Source organism: Ostrea edulis, chromosome 6, assembly GCF_947568905.1.
Source record: "Ostrea edulis chromosome 6, xbOstEdul1.1, whole genome shotgun sequence".
NCBI lineage: Eukaryota > Metazoa > Mollusca > Bivalvia > Ostreida > Ostreidae > Ostrea > Ostrea edulis.
In genome coordinates, this window is record NC_079169.1 from 69,022,469 (window position 1) to 69,044,430 (window position 21,962).

General features: G+C 34.7%; 1 protein-coding gene across 4 annotated transcripts; it reads left to right on the top strand.

Moving 5' to 3' along the window:
• The first annotated feature begins 3,251 nt into the window (after positions 1 to 3,251).
• Positions 3,252 to 21,215, top strand: LOC125647529 (uncharacterized). 4 transcript variants are annotated; one of them, XM_048874237.2, is made up of 5 exons: positions 3,255 to 3,618; positions 3,711 to 3,821; positions 13,600 to 14,179; positions 14,488 to 14,991; positions 19,583 to 21,215. In XM_048874237.2, exons 3-4 carry the CDS (start codon positions 13,622 to 13,624, stop codon positions 14,980 to 14,982), a joined length of 1,053 nt encoding a protein of 350 aa, XP_048730194.1. In that variant the 5' UTR covers positions 3,255 to 3,618; positions 3,711 to 3,821; positions 13,600 to 13,621; the 3' UTR covers positions 14,983 to 14,991; positions 19,583 to 21,215. The 4 variants fall into 4 exon arrangements, with proteins under 4 accessions (XP_055996611.1, XP_048730194.1, XP_048730193.2 ...); XM_056140636.1 differs by lacking the exon at positions 19,583 to 21,215 and having other exon boundaries at positions 3,252 to 3,618; positions 14,488 to 15,042; XM_048874236.2 differs by lacking the exons at positions 3,255 to 3,618; positions 3,711 to 3,821; positions 13,600 to 14,179 and having other exon boundaries at positions 14,853 to 14,991.
• The last annotated feature ends 747 nt before the right edge of the window (positions 21,216 to 21,962 follow it).

Here is a 21,962-nt window from a genome sequence, read left to right on the forward strand (position 1 = left end):
CATTCTTCTTTATCCTTTAGTATATGTATGAGTTGTAGCCGAGTCAGGTACTTTAAACATAGATTCCCGTCTTAGTGACCACAGAGCCAAATATATATCGCTTCCATTAAATTATAGTATCAATCATGCGTATACACGCAAAGTTTGGCAATACAAAGATGCAGATTTTGAAAAGCTTAATTCACTGATTAGCTCGCACAACTGGGAAGAACTTTTAAACAATGCAGACTCCGTTGATTCAGCTACTCAAATTTTTACAACTCAATATCTTAGTTTAATTAGGAAGTGCATACCGGAAAAAACAATTACTATTCGCCCTAAAGACAAACCCTGGTTTGATTCGACGTTAAGAAAACACATTAGAATTAGAAACAGATTACGTAATAAAGCATTAAGTTCTAATAGTAATTCAGACTGGGCTAGATATCGTAAATCAAGAAACAAGGTTAATAACATGAAAAAACATATTATGATAATATAGATGCACAAATTAAAGATGCAAATAAAAATAATAATAAACTATACTGGAAACTTCTGAAAGAAGCATTTCATATAAAAACGTCAACTGAAATTCCACCTATCCAATGTATATCCGAGGACAATGAGAGCAAGTTTATTTTTAGCGATTTAGAAAAAAATCAATGCACTCAATCAGTATTTTTCCTCTATTTCAAATATCGATGACACAGGTGTAAAATTACCTGATAAGTACTTGTTGTGTAACGATACTCTTGGTGATGTTATTATCAATGAACAAGATATTTTAGATGTTCTCTGTAATATTCCAGTAAATAAAGCAATAGGTCCTGATTGTACCAGCCATAAAATGCTGAAACATACAGCAAAATCTGTATCTAAACCACTATGTATATTATTCAACAGATCTCTTTCTGATAATGTTTTCCAAATCCTTGGAAACTGGCTCATGTATTACCTTTGTTTAAAAAGATGATCCATCCTTAGCATCCAATTATAGACCAGTCTCACTTTTAAGCTGTGCCAGCAAAATTATGGAAAGGGTTATCTTTAAGCATGTTTATAATTATTTTCATAAAATCATTTATTCTGTAAGTACCAAGCAGGTTTTTTACCTGGTCATTCCACTGTATACCAATTAATTGAAACTTACCATAGCATTGTTAACAGTATTGATGAGGGAAAATTATGTTGTATGGTTTTTTGTGACCTATATCTAAAGCGTTTGACAGAGTCTCGCATAAAGGACTTCTTTTCAAACTTCAAACATATGGTTTACATGGTAATATACTTGAATGGTTTACAAGTTATTTAAGTAATTATATATATAATAGAGAACAAATGGTAATGTATGGAATTTTATTTTCTTCAACAAGAAGTATACATGCTGGTGTTCCCCAAGGCTCTGTCTTGGGACCTCTGCTTTTTTTTATTTATGTTAATGATGTTTCAGACAGTATGCTGTCAATGTGTAGATTATTTGCAGATGACAATTTTATTCAATGTTCGTCGTATAATGTTGCCGTAATTGAACGACAGATTAATCGTGACCTAAAAATCTTAGACAAGTGGTCTAAAAAATGGCTTCTTCAATTTAACCCTAACAAAACAAAAACAATGTTTTTTACCATGAAAAAATCCGTAGGACTCCCGAAACTAGTGTTTCAACAATGTAAGCTTGAATATGTTACTGTTCACAAACACCTTGGTCTTACCTTTTCTAATGATTTAAGCTGGTCTGTATATATTGAAAACATTGTTAATAAAGCGTATAAAAAACTTGGTTTGCTAAAAAAGTTAAAATTTACTGTAGGACGAAACACCTTATCAACAATGTATGCAACTTTTATTAGACCTGTATTAGAATATGCCTCTATAGTCGGGGATGGATGTGCGGGTTTTGATTCTCACCAGTTAGACCTGTATTAGAATATGCCTCTGTAGTCTGGGATGGATGTGCGGGTTTTGATTCTCACCAGTTAGAAAAAGTTCAGTTATTGGCTGCCAGGGTAGTAACTGGTCTTCCAATTTTCGCCTCAATAGATTCACTTTATTTTGAAACTGGGTGGGAACCCCTTTCTGATAGAAGACAATTAGCTAAATTAACAAATATGTTTAAAATCCATAACAATTTAGTTCCCCAATATCTGAAAGAAATTTGCCCAAATACTCGCAGAAATTTATCATCATATGATACCCGTAATTCTAGCGACTACACACTGCCTAGATGCAGACTTGAATTATATAAAAAGTCATTTATTCCCGACACAGTTAGGAAATGGAACTTGCTGAGTACAGAAATAAAGGAGATAACTTCAATTGATAAATTAAAAAAACACATTAAAATAACACCCTCAAAACCACCTTTATACTATTCATATGGCCAGCGATATGTTAATATTATTCATACCAAATTAAGACATTCTTGCATTTTAGATAATGATCTTTATCGAAAAAACATCATTGCCTCTCCAAATTGTATATGTGGTCATATTGAAGATGCCCATCATTTTTTTTGCATGCAAAAGATACACTCAAGCAAGAAATTGTTTTTTTCAATGAACTGCTTCAGCTAAATGATATTGCTATTGTCGATACCCACATTTTATTATGGGGAAATGAATATTTTTCAAATGATGTAAATTTTTATATTTTCAGAGCAGTTCAGAAGTTTATTAAGAACTCTAACAGATTTTAATCGGACCTATATATCATAATTTTTAAAATATGTTTTGCATTTTATGCCTGATTATGTACTTACATGAACCTAAACATTCATTGTATATTATCATAATTGTACATTATAACTAATATTATATTTTCTGTGGTACGACAATCTTTATTTGTACATGTATAACATAATATATTTTGTATACGGGAGAGGTTGTCTAAGTTGCTAGAACTTGTAACCAATCCTTTTGTATATTCATACAATAAAATATGTTCAAATCAAAAATCAAATCAAATCAAATCATGTATGAGTTCAATCTTGCATTTCCATTACATTTCACATTTGGCGGTGAATCACGCCACTATATATACACGTAACACGTTACCAGGTAATAAATCGATCTCTGCATGTATAAATAGCAAACTTCGTATGAAGTAATAACGCGAGAAGTACGTCACATGCCAAGAAAACGGTGGGGGGGGGGGGGGGGGGGGGGGTGTGTGTGCTTGATACGAATAAATTGCCAAGCTATTCTGCCTGCAGAAACTGGTATCGTGCATCATTTGAAAATCCATAATGCACGTACATGTATTTTATTTGCTTATCTCGTACCGTCAGAGGCACCATTACTAATTACTCTTTACTTGTTTGTAATTACTTAATAAGGACACAATTAGGAATAAACAACCAACGCGCACGTGTAAATATTATCAAATAGACATCACATGGGAAGTGTCAGTTAGCGATCAAGTGCTTGTGAGTTATAGTGGTTCGATAGGGACACCCACTCTAACGAACCATCGCAACCGGGGCGACGATTCCGGACAATGAAATCATAAATCGAAAAGTTTTTGACTGCTTGCTGATGAATCACACGGTGAACTTGTATTGATTTGGTGATATATTGTGAAATAGTATATCTGAGAATTAACTCGGGTGAGCAGTACAATGGAAGAGTAACGAATTAGAAGGTTTGTACAAGACTATGTGAGATATAACTTAGATCAGCCAGCGGTAGTACAGGCGTTATTGTGATGGAATATTGTGTTTTCTTACATTATAGTTGGGCGATGTTTTTGGCTGCAATGAATAGACATTGACGCATGGCGCTTCGTAGCGATAGTTTTGAACAGAGAAAACAACTGTTGCTTGATGAAATATTATGTTTAAAACCGTGAGTATTTAGATTGATACATACTACCAGATTTTTGTTATTTTACGAAATATGAATAAAAAAGACTTAAAGGGGCATTAGCTGTCATTTTGTCACCAAAAATTGAATTCAATGAAAAGTGCTCAATATTATATATTTCAGTAATAACACCAGAAGTTATTTCAAACACTTTTTAACATCTGTTTAATTCATGAAATTGTGAAGATGGGATACATGTAAATCACCGCGCTGGTCTTCCTGAACGATTCTGGTTATATATATATATATATATATATATATATATATATATATATATATATATACCATATGATATATATATATATATATATATATATATATATATATATATATATATATATATATGTACATCCTTCACCATGAGGCCCCTTTTGTAGTAGAGAAAGAGAGGATGAGCTATGTTTTCAACGTAATTTATTATATCATATGGTACACGAGGTAACAACAAAACATATTGTTAGTAGTAAAAGCAGTGTAAACAGAAAAAAGCACTTGGAGAACTTACTGGGTTGTAGAATTTTTTTTATATAATAGTCTTCGTTAAAGTATATTTGAATTTAATGTTTTGATAGGCATAATGTTATATGGTTTGGTTTGCAGCAATGTTTTTCTTTAAAGCTCATTTTAAAAATATATTTCGCAAAATATTTCGCATTCAAGTACATTTGTATAGCAAACCTCATCACCAATTTCTTGTTTTGACAGAAACTTCATATTAGTATACAATAATTTAATTCATGGGGAATTACGCATTGTTAATATATAAAAGTAATGTTATGCAATAAAAGTTTATGAAACAATATTACGCAATATTATTATGCAAAAACAATATTGCAATAGTACATGTACATATGAAAACAACAATACTGTATTTAATGTCCGGCATCGTGAGCAGCATTTCCGGTAAATTTTAATTCCATTTTAATTTTTACATAACCGACATTTTTGAAAGTAGTTTTTCAGCAATTTATTGTTACCTATTCTATTAGCCAGGTAAAACCTGTTGCCCCTGGTGACCGAGGGGAGGCGAACGTAGAATTATGTAATGTATATAGACGAAGGTTTGGCCATATCACCTAAGTAAACACCAAAGAATGCCACATCAATCGATCTGTCAAACTCATTAACAATGACTAATATATACTTTAAAATGATTCGCGACACACTGTAATACAAATAAATACAAATAATTCATAAATGAAATAGGAAGGAGAAAAATTGGAGCTGGACGGAACTCTCAGGATCCTGCAATACCAGGAAGGTGCTCTAACCACTCAGTTATCCAGGCTGATATCCACGGCCCTATAACCTACCTCCCTCCTTCCTTAAAATGGGAGACAATATTAAACCCAGATTCTTTTGCCCATGGACAAACCTTCACCTTCAGTCCAGGCGTTAGTGAGCTCGCCTGCATGACTAGTCAGGTGTTGTAACCGCTGAGCTATCTAGGCCGATATCCACGGTCCATCACAGCGTATGGGGTACTGAGTCCACTCGTGCCCCTGGCGGTGTGAGGATGACGGTCCATATAGCCCCAAATAAAGTAACGTCTATACCTGCTATTTGATAAATGTGAAATAAACCCAATATTAAAAATAATATAAAAATACGACATCACAAGTGACCTCACTATTGACAGCCTACAAATTACAGAATTATGCATACGTAAAAAAAAATTGCCATCTGCCAAATTCTTTTTTTTTTCAAACATGGTAAATATAAGATTTAGTGTTTTGGTTGATTTATATCCAGCTAAAACCCTGGTTTATAACTTAATGTAGATCTTTAAAAAATGGAATAGCACGGCATTGGGCAAAGATCTGAATATATTTTGATAGAACAAAACGGTGACCAAGAAGAAATGTATACCTACATCGCCAAAGCACAAATGTGGTATATCAGACACATCATAAGTCTGTACAAGTATGTGCCTCTGCGGAATTTTAAAGGAAAATTATCATAATTATGGTGAAGAATTAAAACTGCACCTGTTCAGAGCACCCAACAGAAGTGAGTTTCAACAAAAATGCCCACCGTACTTTCAAATGTACATGTTTCGATTCTTCCTTCCTTTTATAACAACATTTTCAGACATCTCGTCAGTATGCATATTTAGACAACTGAATATTTAATTTAATACAATTTTATTGAAGTTCCATAAATACCATAATATGTACATCGATATCATTTTTCTTAAGAGGGAGGGGGGTGTGTGTCAAATTTTGGCAAGAAAAATGTATCCCAACCCTCTTAAAATGAGCATCTAAGCACCATGGACCAATGATCTTATAAAAAAGAGGCACGGATTGAAATACCTACACGACACATACTGCAATTTCATCCGATTTTTCAACCATACCAAGACTAAAAAGACACGAACGTGAAACTTAGCGTTTCGTGTTTCTGGCAGGTTGTGTCATTTAAGCCAAGACTTGATTGAAATCATCTTCAGTTTCCCTGCTTGTACGATATATTTTCAGTCAATTTCTAATGACGAATTAAGTAGTGATTAGTAATTAAACCAAAGTCTATGACTTTGTGACAATGCAATTGCGTGTATCATTTAAGAAATAATACTCTTATTTTAGTGGTTGTTGCAGAATCGCCTCCAAGGTGGAGAAATGTTGTTTGAAATACAAAAGTCGAGGAGTAATTATTTCTGTTCTGCTAGGTCACGTAAACACATTTGACTGTTAACATTATAGGGGGGCAACTTTATATGTCTTATCCAATTCAAAGCAATACACTACGTCTAGTCAGATTGACGACGTGAAACCAACATGTGCATGGTAGTTTTTACATTTCAAACCCATAGATTTAGTCTTAATATGCATCAATTTTCTCATAATCAGTTATTACGTATTAAGGTACAAGCATGATAATGACAGCGGCATTCCTTTGATCTTTACAATAACCGTGATATACTGTACGTGTAAACAATTATTGCCTGGTCAGGTATACATGTACCTGTTGCCGATATCAACCAATGCCTGACCAGGTCCGTATAGTCTCCAGTAGACCTCATCAAAAGTCAATAATTGCTTTATTAGATGATCAGGAATTCTACCACAGTTTTCACAATACTTTGAGGTCATCTGAGACACTCAAGTGACCTATTGCTATTTATGTTTAAAAAATCTCGCAGTTAATCCAAGGCAACATTGCAGCTCTTGTTGTTTCCATTAAATCATATTACACAGAAAAACATGTTAGGTGTAAAAGATTGTCATTTATTTAATAAGACGAAAAAAATGTAAGTCCTAAAAATACAGAACGAAATTGCTATTGATCTGCGTGCGTCGTTGTGCATCGTTCATCGTTCGTTTAACATTGAACATTTTTAATTTCTTTTTGATAACCATCCTTCCAATTCTTTTCAAATTTGGTATGAAGCATCTTTGGGACAAGGGGGGGGGGGTTATATTGTAAATTAAAGGACCCTGGGGCCTTTGGGGCGCGACAAAAACTGTCAAGAATTGGCCAATATTAAACAATCAGCACATCAGTTTTGAAAACTAAATGCATAGTCGTGTCTACAAGGAATATAAATTCCTTGATACCCTGGGTAGAAGTTCTGACTCTAGGGGGGGGGGGGGGGGGGGCAAACTTGGTATCTATAGTGTTTGTGTAAAATATATGAATAGCACCTTCAATGCTATTGATACTAAATTGAAACTAACTAGATATTTTAGGAGGAACAGGTAGCTCTTTACCAAAATCCCAGGAATCGGGGCTTTGGTTCCGGGGGTGGAGGGAGGTGGGCAAAACTATCACAGTGATTATTGTTTTTATCACTTGAGAAGATTTTTTCTTTACTTTTGCTGACACTGTATAAAAACTAAATGCATATCTAAGGAAGGCAGAAAGGGATGTACCAAAATTGTGAATTTCGAAACCCTACGGTTCTGACTCTATAAGGCGGATCCAAAATAGTCATAAAGTGTAAATATTGCACACCAGGGTATATCTTACTATGTAAAGTCTTTCATGCAATGTAAGTATGGGCACTTGCAGGGGTATTCGTGTTTTAAGATCAAGTCTTGTTTTATACTGTTGCTGAATATTAGAATTTAGCTTAGAAATATAGCCCTTAGGACTAGTGATACTTTTAACGAATACTAAGGTGGCCGATAAGAGCCATTGACCTCTTGTTTTTCTTACCCCTTTAACAGATGAAAACATGTACATTATAACAATATTTCAACAATTAAAGCCAAAATTGTAATAATAAAATGTGTAAACTTTTTTTTTTAAATTTTAGTTGTTTGGTCGATAAAAATGTCTGCAAATCTATGGTAGATCAAAAGGGAAGTATCTGATAAGAATCTCACAGTTAATTGAGGCTCACCCACTCTAGGGTACATACCAGAAAAGATCGTCTGGACCAATCAGAGAGCATCAAATCGATTAGTTGAGAGCAACATTGAAAGTTTTCATCCGTGAAAACCATTGTCAACCGAGGCACAGAACTGAATTTCTATTTTAGCTATATTTTGTCGAATACAAGTCAACATTGTGAAATCAATTTTTAAAATTAGCAAGTTCAAAACACTACTTTTCTGCGATATCTAAACGGCACATATACCCCTTCAGCTGTTGATTATCGTCTGTTTCTTTCAATCAATCTACAGTACCTGGCCATAAGTGAGTACTATATATTTCATTGAAAAATGCCTTTTTGAAAACAACTGATTGTACTTGTAGATAATTTTTATGGATATGATATTTTAAAAAATACAGTTTCTTCACATAATTTCAAAATAATTTTATCTGTAGGTGTTGCGGTGAAATAATGTCAAATGCAAAATTTTAATTTTACGGCACAAATTTATTAAGAAATTATAATATTGTGAAGTTAAATTTTTTTGCCTTGATGATTTTTTTTAATAAACTATATTCTCAATGATCATGGTATCATCGGAAAAGAAAATTTGAACAATTTTGCATAATCAATGAAAAAAATCATGAAAATTGGGACTAAATTGACCTCACAATAAATTTTTATAAAACTTGTTTTTTTAATGAACTCTATCTAGTGAAAAAGTGAAATAATGACTCACTTATGACCAGGTACTGTACGAGTATTTCATTCAAAATGTTGCTGTCACGCGCTGCAGACCGCATCTATTTCAAACGCTCTTGAAAACAACTCACAATAACTATACGGGCATCCATTTGAAGAGATTGTGAGGATGGAACCGTTAACAAAATTGTCACACCCTGTTGGGATTTTTACAGTGGAGGGGACTACGTCAATTTGAATTTTACGTTTGATAACACATCTCTAGTAAATCAGTTCATCCTGTGTTTGATGAGTGTTGTCAATCTGTCGAGAGGTATAAAGAAAATAAAAGAGGAGGACTATGTCAATTTTTACAACGCGTTTGTTGCAGTTTTTAATACCCTATTGAATTTAGCTAACTTTCCCGTGTTGGAGGTTTTCAAATTGTCAGAAGCTAGAGCTTTTAGACAAGCGAACGTAGATCTATGTAAAGTTTATTATTACTTGTTATCTCCCCTTAGTTTTTTAAAAAAAATTCTGTCTTGTACAAAATTTACATGATCATAACCAGGGGCGGATCGAGGAATTGCGGTTACGGGGGCGGGTCGCCACTTTATGAGGCAGTGGGTCCAGGGGGCGAAGCCCCCGGAAGCTCCTGGGTTTTACAGATTTTATGGGGCTTGAAATATTTCTCCTATTTAGTCATTTGTACTATTTTCTATCACTTTAATAAGGTGAAATTGATAAAATGACCCAAATTTTAAGGGGGTTTTTTTTTGTGGAAAAAATTAAGTTCTTCCAATAAAGTAATTCAAGAAATCAAAGGATTTTGTCATTTATTTTTCCGTAAGTGGAAGCAATTATTGCTTCTTTTATCGTTTTGTACATTTTCCGAAACAAGATACCACAATTTACCTTGAATTTGAAAATTTTAGGGGGGGGGGGGGGCGCCCCCTCTTAATCCGCCACTGGTAACGTGTAGCGGTCACCCAGCCAAATACTGATCACGCTCGCCGTTGCTTAACTTGCGTGATCAAGAGAGAGACTGTACCACATCACTAGAAAAGCTAGCTCACTTGCTAGCTTCAGCCTAGTCACTAGCGAGGCAGTATGAGTAAGGAGAGTATGTAGGAAACAATGATAGAATTTTATAAAGAGAAATGTAAGATAAGAAATCAAACGATTGCATTAATGAAGAGTACAACACTGAGGTATACATTCCTGAGAAACATAACTTCCATCCCCTGAGTTACATGTATACATAGCTGAAGCTGAAAAATGAACACGGTTGCAAGTTTGGATTAACAAGTTTACATGCTTGGATTTTGAACACGATTACCCTCCTTAGTCTGAGTTCCCTCTGATACTGTCCGCTACAATATGTACGTGGTATTAATGAATGAATATACAAAATTAAGTTAGATATCCCAGTTGGTCTACATCTGATAAAAATAATTCTAATTTTTTTTTACCTTATTATTTTAGATTTTTTAGTTAACGTTCTGATTATTTCTGGTATTCATGCTTTCTACTTGGACTTTATCTTCAAATAGGAAATGTCCATAGTACAAGATATACTAGTTCTGCGATATTCTAATACTTTAAATATCTTAAAACGTATATCTAAACCTATAAACAATGAAGGTCTCAAAGCAACACTGAAGTTTTTGCGCTGAGAGAGGTTATAGATTACTCAACTATAACTAAACATGACGTAGATCGCTACTCTGCGTACTAGCAGATCACATGAGCAGGTGTGGTGATGACGCCGTTTTGACGGTGGCTCTACCCTCTCGATCCCTCCAAACTCCATATTAAGATTTTTTTTTTTACATTAATCCCTCCCTCCTACTACCCCCCTCCCTTCTCACCTGCTTACGCGGAGTAGAAAATACTGTTACGTTAGCCTGGTTCCAGGCTAACTGTTGTGTATCAAAGATAATCGGCATGTAAGCATGATATACTACAATTTAGATAGCACTTGTATCGTTTGTTAATGTCCATGCACGAAGACGAATTCCTTTCCCATTTGTTTACAACAGCTCCCGTTGCCTTCTTTTTCTTTGCATCATTTCGTCAAACATTAATCACAGGCTACCGTTTAACAAAGACGTATACTTAAACCAACCAACGATGCTTTTTCACCGGAAGCTAATTTTTACAAGCACCACAGTATACCGACACTGAAATCTCATTACATCCTGTATTTGGTAATGGTGACTTCTCGCGTAAGTGATAGGAATGATATCATATTGAACTAAGTAAGCTTTTGAGATGAACTAATATGTATCTCACAAGTGGTCGTGTCAAATGCTTATAGAGAGTAGAAACTGACTATTTAGAACAAATTTATGTCCAGGGGTCCGTGTTTGCCCAACTATTTATTTTGTATTGCTTATAGGAGTTAAGAGATTGATCACTGTTCGTTATCTTCAGCTTCCAAGAAGTAGCTGCAGAACTGTAGCTATCTGAAAAAAAAATGTTGGGACAGATCACAATCTAATTAGCTAATTATTTAATTAGATTGGACAGATCAGAGAGCTATACAGATAAAAAAAAATTCGTAAATGGTGGATATATATCTGTATTCTATGTATTCTAACCCGGATTCCCACGGGAATGGATGACAGATCACTATCATGTTTTGGCGGGTAATGGATAGCAATCCTCACTTTTTATCGGATAACATTTGGCTGATGAGCGGGTACTGGGTTGCTATCCTAGCTGATCCAACAGATAACGGATTGCTATCCTAACTGATCCAGCGGATAACGGATTGCTATCCTAGCTGATCCAGCGGATAACGGATTGCTATCCTAGCTGAATTAGCGGATAATGGATTGCTATCCTAGCTGAATTAGCGGATAATGAATTGCTATCCTAGCTGATCCAGCGGATAACGGATTGCTATCCTAGCTGAATTAGCGGATAATGGATTGCTATCCTAACTGAATTAGCGGATAATGGATTGCTATCCTAGCTGATCCAGCGGATAACGGATTGCTATCCTAGCTGAATTAGCGGATAATGGATTGCTATCCTAGCTGAATTAGCGGATAATGAATTGCTATCCTAGCTGATCCAGCGGATAACGGATTGCTATCCTAGCTGAATTAGCGGATAATGGATTGCTATCCTAGCTGAATTAGCGGGTAATAGATAGCTATTCTTAACTGTTTTATCAATGGGTTCGCTTTGTTTCATAGATGCATTCCATGAATTTAGCAAAAATACTCCTACTTTTAGTCAAACTTGATATTGTTACACATTTGCACAAACAATACCTCATTTCAAGAGAGAGAGAGAGAGAGAGAGAGAGAGAGAGAGAGAGAGAGAGAGAGAGAGAGAGAGACGTAATGTAAGAAGCAAATACCGTAGTTACCTGTTCTTATAAAGTGTACAGCATTACATGATGTCGCAGGCGTTTTATGAAATTGTGATAAAGGTGATCCTATTCAGATGTAGAGCTGTTGTGAGGTGTTTATGATACGCCCCTATTCACTACCATTTCCAGAGAGATTCATATCGTGATCACTCGGCTACAGATATTATTTAGCCAGGCCCTGATCCCAAACACAATGGCTTGATTTTTCGCATTGGGATTTCTCTGGCCATCCTAGCTCTCACTAAAGCTGAACAGATGCATTGTTTACACGAACAGATTGTAAAAATTAGGGTCACCCAGGGAGCAAATGCTTACAGGCAGACAAAAATGTAACGTTAAATATATGTTTAGATGATTTTCGTGTTTGATTTGTTTAATTTCTATGCTATGGAAATTAAACAATCTTCTAAATATATATTCAACGTTACATTTTTTTTTTTTGCCTGTAAGCATTTGCTCTCTGTGTGACCCTAATTTTACCGTCATGTTGAATCTGGGGGGATATAATGGGGGAAAAAAAACCAACAACTCGTTATTGTATAGCACACGGAGATTATGACCAGTGGGTATGTTCATGAAGATATATTAAGATATCTTAACATTACACATATATATATATATCTTAAGACATATCTTATGACCACTTCAAGACATGTTTTAAGATGTTAACCGAAACCATCTTTTTAAAGATATTTTTAATTGAAATGGCTTTAGCGAATTATATTAGAATTAAATTAGTATTGTGAATATCCATTAAAATGCATAATTGAATATTAAATGTCCACATGTTGTGTTCATATATATAATTTAGCTACTAGTATTTGATTCGCCAATGATATTGATTATTGATTTTCTGTGCGTCGATTTAGAATCACCCATGGTTTCAGTGCTATCCTGTGGTTATATATATTTCAACGAGCCATGGCTACATCTCCCAGGAAAACAAAACCCTAATGCTTCAAACTCTTCTAAAAGAAGTCAAAAGATTCTAAAGTGTATTGTTTTCCAAACTCTCTTTTGTGACAACGAACAATTTAAAAAAGCGTTTCTGGGAATCAAGCCTGTACTTACGGAAGTGCGTCATGTAAATAGCCTACATCGTTACACCCGTTTACAATATAGATATCAGCCTCTTCTCCTTTGGAAGCGGTGGTAAACACTTGCTATATTTACCCCTTAAGTTAGGATAAGACAGCTTTTTAGGGTGTATATTCTTAGTAGGATGGTTTCAAGAAAATATAGGTCATAAGAGCAGAAATTGTCTCTAGGAAGAGTAGTTAGTCTGTGACATAGTTTAGTCTTAAGATACTAATTGCCCACAGGCCCTTACCATATGAAAACCATTCTCAAGAAATCGTTTCTTTTGATTTCAGTTGTGTTCTTTATTAAAGAGTGATGGATGTGAATAGCCAAAACCTCACGTGTCATACGTGGATCAAGGAATATCTCCCCAGTGACAGGAATATCACTCTGGAGTTTGCCAATCAAATTCTGGTGACGCGTCTCATTGGTGGAATCATCTTCGTGGGAATTCTTATTGTAATTGGATTGGTCGGAAATGCTCACGTGATCTATGTGTATAGCCGAAAGTTCAAAAATTCAAATTACCGGATATACGTGTTGTGGCTGGCCATTTTGGACATATTTAACTGTTCTGTTAGTGCTCCAATGGTGGTCATATACCTGTGTTACCCTGTGACTTTTCAAACAGAAGCTTTCTGTAAAATATACCGGTTCATACTTTACTTTGCTTCCATTTGTTCGACATGTGCACTTGTTGTGATTGCTATAGACAGATGCCGGAAAGTGACGGCGCCATTAGGAATTCAAATTACCTCAGTTCAAGCGAGGCTGCTGTGTTCTAGTTGTTTCGTGGTCAGTGCAGTTCTGTCGTGGCCAGCTCTTGTTTTATATAGAATCACTGAAGAACCAACGGGCATTCCAGGGTTAACGGTTAGCATGGTTTTTGTTTTTTCATAATTACCAACATGGACTTGTTTATAAAAGTTGTTGGTCACGAAATCAAACAGCTTTTTTGAGAAAACCACACACTCAAACGTTTTTCCTCTAGCGGCATCATTTAAGAGATTATAAATTCAGGAAGCTACATCTATTTTTTATATCGAAATAAATGTTTGTTATGGGTGTTATATGTGATGGTACTTGTACATCAGTGTGATGTAAATTAACCAAGGTTTTGACTCGTCTATAAAATACATGATTACAGATTAATAAATGTAGATTCTCATTTCTGATTACAGGGTTACAGATGCCTAGCAAGTGGTGAAATTCTGAAATACCTAGCCATTTTCCATATCTGCCATATCATATTCTTTCTGGCTGTGTCGTCTGCTCTGATCACTATCTATGTCGTCATAGGGCGGAAGATCTACAAGCACACTTACTTCCGGGAGAGTGTGCAAAGGGGGGCAGACAGATTCGCCGAGGAATCTCCCCAGCTAAAGCCAAAGAACGACAACCGACCGTCCCACATCTCCCAGGCTACCCTTGTACGAACCACGGGGACGCTGTTTATGGTGACCTTGGCCTACATCGTCAGCGCCATTCCTCATCATGTGTTGTCCGTCATGTTCTTTGTGAAGCCTTCGTTTGACTGCTCTTTATCGCTTCTGGAAGGCCAGTTCTACTACACATTTATCTGGTCTTACTTTATAAACAGTGCCATTAACCCATTCATCTACAGTTTTCGGGACTCCAAGTTCAGACATGAAGTTAAAACTATCTACGGCCAATAGTGAACCAAGGTGACATATTGGTTTTATATATATATATAATTTATAAATTTCTTTACTGGCCTTGTATCTTCTCAGATCCGACACTTTAAGAAAGTAGGGTGTTGTTGGGTTTTTGTGCTTTTATATATATATATATATATATATATATATATATATATATATATACACAAAGCACTAAAATGACCAACGACACGAACAACGAGATTGTCAAATTTTCGGGACGACCCGTCCCTTCTTCAGGACAAACGAAAAGAATTACATAATGTGGTCAATATCAACAGAGCATAATAACAAAAACTACATATAAATACATCTAGCACTACAACTACACTAATCTACAAACGTATTTACAACGCAGACTACATGTTTTTGGTCTTTAGGCTTGCCAATCAATGTTAAAAGTGGAGCGAATTAGGACATGCCTTATTCGTCCAAAGAGCTGATCCAAAATGTCCGAAAAGAAAAACAATAAACTTAATTAATCTCAAGTGGAACGAGTTAACCCAATTACGTTGACAAATAGTAAAGCTAACTCGTACCCAGAGGGATTCTATTTTAACCATGCATAATTTATAAAAGATAATAAGTAACAAATACAAAAAAATAAAAAAAAATTGACAATCTCGTTGTTCGTGTCGTTGGTCATTTTAGTGCTTTGTATAATTTTTTGTATTTGACCTTGTATCCGATGGAGCGCCAAATTAACATAAACTCAAATAATTGAAGATATCTTCAATTATTTGAAGATATCATCAATTCTATTATTGCTCTCTTTAATTCAATTAATGCGCGCATTATATATATATATACATATATTGTAAAAGAAGGAAACGACCACGCACTGTTATCTGCTCTGATATAAAAAGCCATATACAGCAGTATTTCAGATCATTATTATAACCGAGATCCTATCATCTGCACTGTACATATACATAGTCATCAAATCCATCATCTCAGCATTGATCGTGAGGACTGGTCGCGGAAGCTATGTGCTAGAGCGTCCGCTTCGTAACCTGGAGGTCGCGAGTTTGAGCTCCGCTCGTGTCATGGTCGCGTCAAACCTAAGACTTTAAGATTGCCCCTTCGCCAAACGCTCAACATTTAGAAGCGATAATCACTGGTATTTCGGATAAGACCTTAAAATTGGAGGTCCTGTGTCGCGGCAGGCGTTGGCACAATAAAGAACCCTCACTGCTACGGAGCGCTAAACATAGGTCTAAATTTGTAGTACTTCACATACAGCTGGTGATGTCTCAATATGAGTGAAAAGTTTTCGGTGGGACGTAAAAAACAATCAATTGATCAAAAAGTTTAGAAACTACCGTCATAAAATTAAAATATTTATATATTTCGACCATAAAGAGACAAACTAACTTGCGTAGAAAAATTCTGCAAAATTTTAAAGTAATTTTATCGTCAAGTTTGTAAATCAACTGTTGTCATATAGTCTGGTCTGATAGTGGCCTCCACCTAGCCAGTGTCTATCACGGAAAGTCGACTATATGGTGGAACTCATCGGTTTTGAGTCCACTCACGCTCCCTCATGGAGATAATCGAATAGAAGCACCCGTGGGTAACCGACGATGGGTGGAACTCCCCTGGAGGAAAAGACCCAGGTAACATTGCTTGAAGGATTGGAACAACGAAACAAAAATAATTAAATGTTCATGAATCATGTAGAGTATGATTTAATGAAAAGACTACATATGATTCAGTTTAAAAATGATAAAATACTTTCTTTTGGTATATGAAACGGGATATGAAGTTTGCAACATTGCAGGGAAAAATGCAACCTTTTCTGCCATGTTTGCGACATTCACCTCCCGTTTAGTATACAGTATTTAAAAGTACTTCTATTTTAAAAAATACTGTATACAGAAATCTATTTTGAATGATAAAAATGCGTCTTCATCATTTTTTTTAATAGAAGTACTTTAAAATACGTAAAATACGTAATTACTGACCTGTTTAAACGTAACAAATGAAAATTATCTGACCTACTAGGGTTGTTTCTATGTTTGGTAATGATTTGCATATTTGAAGATGGAAAGGGGAATAGTCCTAGAAGGAGAAACTCTAAACTCTAAACTCATCGTATAATATAGGTTAGTGTTATTTATTATTCGAATTTAAAACAAAAGGTAAGAAATGAATCGATCCCCCCCCCCTCAATATTCTGCCAAATAGGTCGCGGGGATCGAGAATACTTATAGACTTTTTGAAATTGATAGATATAGATAATATTGATATCCATAACTCAATAAAATTCATATTGAGGGTAAATTTTAGATATGATAACATCTTAGGGAGATCTTAAGATAGTTTTTATTCATGGAAATACCTAGGTAATTAACTACTCGTTTCCAAAGTTCTAGTTATTCTAATCGACATTTTTGTTATGAAATTAAAAAAAGCTGATTTAAAGGTTATTCCCAATAGGCTGGGGGTCTGGGGCCGTCTAGCCCACAGAAGCTCTGCAGTAAATTGTGCAAAATCCTGCATTCTGAGCATTTCCTGGCACTTCGTTTTCACTTTTGAATTGTCTTTTCAAACAAAACTTTTATGTGCATATACTTTTTAAGAATTGTATCGTAAATATATAAGAATGTTTCGTCTTATTTATCCTAGAACTAAATGATACGTGACGTGTATACTGGTGTTGATAAATCTGAATGTTTTAATTACATGTAAATATCCACCTTTTGTATCATTTTGTCTCGTTAAAACTGAATAATTGTTAAACTTTTTGGTCCGAAAGGGGGGGGGGGGTTCCGTTCTGGACCCCCTCTGGATCCACCCTTGTTGCGTGATATCAAATATTTTTATTTATTTATTGGGTTGTTGTAAATACAAACATTAATTAGATATAACAAATATAACTACTTGTCAATTTTTTTTTTTTGAATTAACAACCACCCAGGGAATTCAAAACAATTTCATATTATCGTGTGCATATCATGCATCATCAAAATTCTGGTTAAAAGAAATAAGAATAACCTCGTGTATACCATGGCGTGTAAAACGTTGCAATATTGTGCAAATCTTTCACACACACACACACACACACACACACACACACACACACATATATACACATAGATCTACATGTATTTAATTATTTGCGAAAATCTTGATTTATATTCGATGATCCTGTTATTTAAATTAGATAAATCCTGATTTATATTCGATAATCTTATTATTCATATTCGATGAATCTGGATTAATATTCGATAATCCTGTTATTTATCCTGCTATCAAAGATAAATTTAACAAGATTATCGAATATAAATCAAGATATGTATATAATACCGACGTTTTACACGCCGTGTAGTGGACACGAGGATATTCGCTATATAGTCTACCGACACCACGAGTGTATCATTGTCAATGATGCTATTTAGAGGACATTGTGGATAGTCACATACTACATAGGCAATGAGACACCCTTTGTTTTGATTTTAAATCTAAACATTGGCATGGCAAATAGTATACGACAAACATGAAGTGCGAGTTAACATGCACCTGCAATGTTTGTTGGTAACCAGACACATCCGGCAAGCGGAAAAACAACTCCCGAGCTTGCCGAACCTGTAGAAGTATAACATGTTATCCTAAAAAAAAAATCATAGAAAGGGATAATTTAGGTATGTCTATCAACTAATAATCATTTTATTTCTATCAATTTATTGCAAAGATCGGTCAACTTAAAAACGAAAGTAGGAATGCCAAGTATAGTGCATGCTACATCTGACATTATTTTTTGTTTCGCCAACGAATCGTGGCGGCACTTGGAAATCTACCTTCTCTATCACCTGCCACACAATAGAACATTTTAACTATACGAGCAAGGACTTTAATAATACCTTATTTCTGTGGAAACCACAGAAATTAAAAAATATCTAGCATATGCAAAGATCGTAGATTTGATATAAAGCATGGTTCCGTCCGCATACGCCTTAACCGTCCACATTCCCGAGAACATCCTCGTTATCAAGAAGTTTTATCAACAGTATGCAATAAAATCACGTTGCAAATGAAATCTTTAATGGATATAAATCACTATCACAGTAAAGTTGTAGTGACATGACCCCCGAATTCTTGAAAACTTAAGAGAGAGAGAGAGAGAGAGAGAGAGAGAGAGAGAGAGAGAGAGAGAGGGGGGGGGGCAAAGCAACACCACACATATTTGCTCAACTATCATCATTTAAAAAGGCAAAACCAGTTCTTCTTTTAATCTGTAAATACACTCTGATAAAGTCAATAGTTCAGTTGATACTAAAATCAGAAGTAGGCAGGTTCAGTGCTAAATATAAACTCCATCATTTATGATTTGGACATAATATTGAGATTCCTGTTATTCATAATATGATAATTGAATTGAATTGAATATAGGATGGAAACAGTTTTGGAAAACTTAAGTACGTTGAGGAATGTTTAACATTACTATAATTATACAAGTGCGTTTTTGACTACATGTATTGGAAATGGGAATGACAGATACTAGTATTAATATCTTCAAGTTGTTTTTATCTTGAGTTACACAAGAAGGAAAAAACCCTAGCAATTTCAGTTTTATTGACCATTATTCCTCTTTCTGCAGGTATGGCTGTGAATCGTGCTGTGAAAATTGACTTGGAAGAGCCAAAAGATGAGAAAAATCTCAGTCTGATGGAGAAATGGAGAAGACATGTTGAGAAAAAGAAAAAGACTGGCCATGACATCAGAATAGCAAAAATCATAATCACATGTTTACTGACATTTCAAATCCCCTCCCAATTGTTCATTTTCATGTGCTATATAATTCCTAATTTGTTTGCTGATTATGACCCCTGGGTCCAGTATTACCTGAAAGTCTTAGTTGTCATGTTCTGTTTGGAATTTTGTGCTAACTATCTCTGTGTCAAGTTGTATGATACCAAGTACAGGAAATCAAGGGACAACCCCCAACCTCAGGGAATTTACGAAAGATGGAACAACCCTCCAGACAAATTTGTGCCACTTCTTATACACACCAATGGTGTTACTAATGGCCATCTAGGGGACAACCACGGAGCCATACCGTGGACGTACTGTGACATTTGTAAGTTGGATATTCCACCCAGAGCTCACCATTGTGACTTCTGCAAGGCATGCGTTTTGAAACGTGATCACCACTGCTTCATGGTTGGAACTTGTATTGGCTACAAAAATCAGCGATATTTTGTGGTGATGGCATTTTATACTATCATTTGTGGACTTATTGCTGCAGTTTTCACCTTCAATTATCTTGATCATATTGACTGGCACGGTACTCCGTGGACCGATTTCTTTCTACCAATCACAATGTATAGAACTGTGTTTGGTGACATCCCATTACACATCGGACTCATGATTTACCATCTTCATGTAGAGCTCTTGTTTGGAGCTTTGGGTTTTTTTTATTTTACATCTCAGATGTTAATCATTGCTCAAGGGAAAACATTGTATGAACTGGCTAAAGATGTCCCCATCAGGAACTCCAACACTGTCAACTCGAACTTTGTCTCAGTGTTTGGAAACTTTTGGGGATTTAATTTTATTTTCCCCATGCAAATTCTTTTCAGACAGAAAGATAATGGAACAAAATGGGATGGAGTAAAGCTTGATCATAATGCAAATTATGAGAAAAATGTTGACATTTTATGAATAAATACGGTTATCTAAAAGGAGGATTTTTTCAAATTTGTTTACAATGTGTATATTATTAAAACTATATAAGAATAATCTACTAATTTTAAAAATAGAGCCTAAAATTTAAAAATGATTTTCATTAATCAGTGTTTTGCCTTTGTGGTATTACATGTATCTGAGGTACAATTTCCTGCCAATGATAATGAAAATAAATTTCTATTTACCATATTTCTGAACAATTCTCAGATTTTGACTTGTAAGGTATATGAATGTACTAAAACTTCTTGGACTCTAATACTAATTTTTTGTATGGACAATTATCAGCAATAGGGATATGGTAAAAGTATTTTAAGAAAGGGAAAAGTAGATAGTTTAATTTATAATGATTCAATGTTTTGGATTAATTAATTTTTGCAATTTGACCTTTAACATGTTCTGTGATAATACTAACTTTTCTTTGACCTATGAGTTTTTTTTTCAACTTTTTATTTTTAAAAAAGTTTTGCTCATTGTATATATTTTTTTGTTTTTATCATATCATTGTTTATAGTTCATATATTTAATAAACAGTTTTTAACAATGCAGTGATTTTTTAAAACTCTTTATCACACTGAAACCGCTAACAGTGGTTTACATGAAATCAACTTGATGCAAACGTCAAAGATATCAAGCCACAGAAGATATATAAATCATTATTATTATTATTTTGTAGATCGGATCGCACTGACAATATGCATTTTGTACTTCTTTTTTTTTTCAGGACGAAGAGTTAAAGGTGAAATCTTTAATTATAATTTTGGGGAAAATACATGAAGTACGCTGGCGTGAAGCGTCACAGTTCATACCCTCATGTATTTTCAAACTTTATATTTCTTATAATGACTTCTGCTGTCATTTCTGTTGGACTTCCTAGTCGTTAAGAGACGCACTATATCCAGTATAGTTCTGTGTTCATACGCGTGTTGTTTACTAACTGCAGCGCGTTCTTGAGGAAATACCCGTCTTTCTTTACGATTTGTAGAGATATCAAAGATGAACACATTGGGAATGTAAATACTAAGCAATAAATGTAAATACTCAGCAATAAATGTAAATACTAAGCAATAAATGTAAATACTAAGCAATAAGTGTAAATACTCAGCAATAAATGTAAATACTAAGCAATAAATGTAAATACTCAGCAATAAATGTAAATACTAAGCAATAAGTGTAAATACTCAGCAATAAATGTAAATACTAAACAATAAATGTAAATACTCAGCAATAAATGTAAATACTCAGCAATAAATGTAAATACTCAGCAATAAATGTAAATACTAAGCAATAAGTGT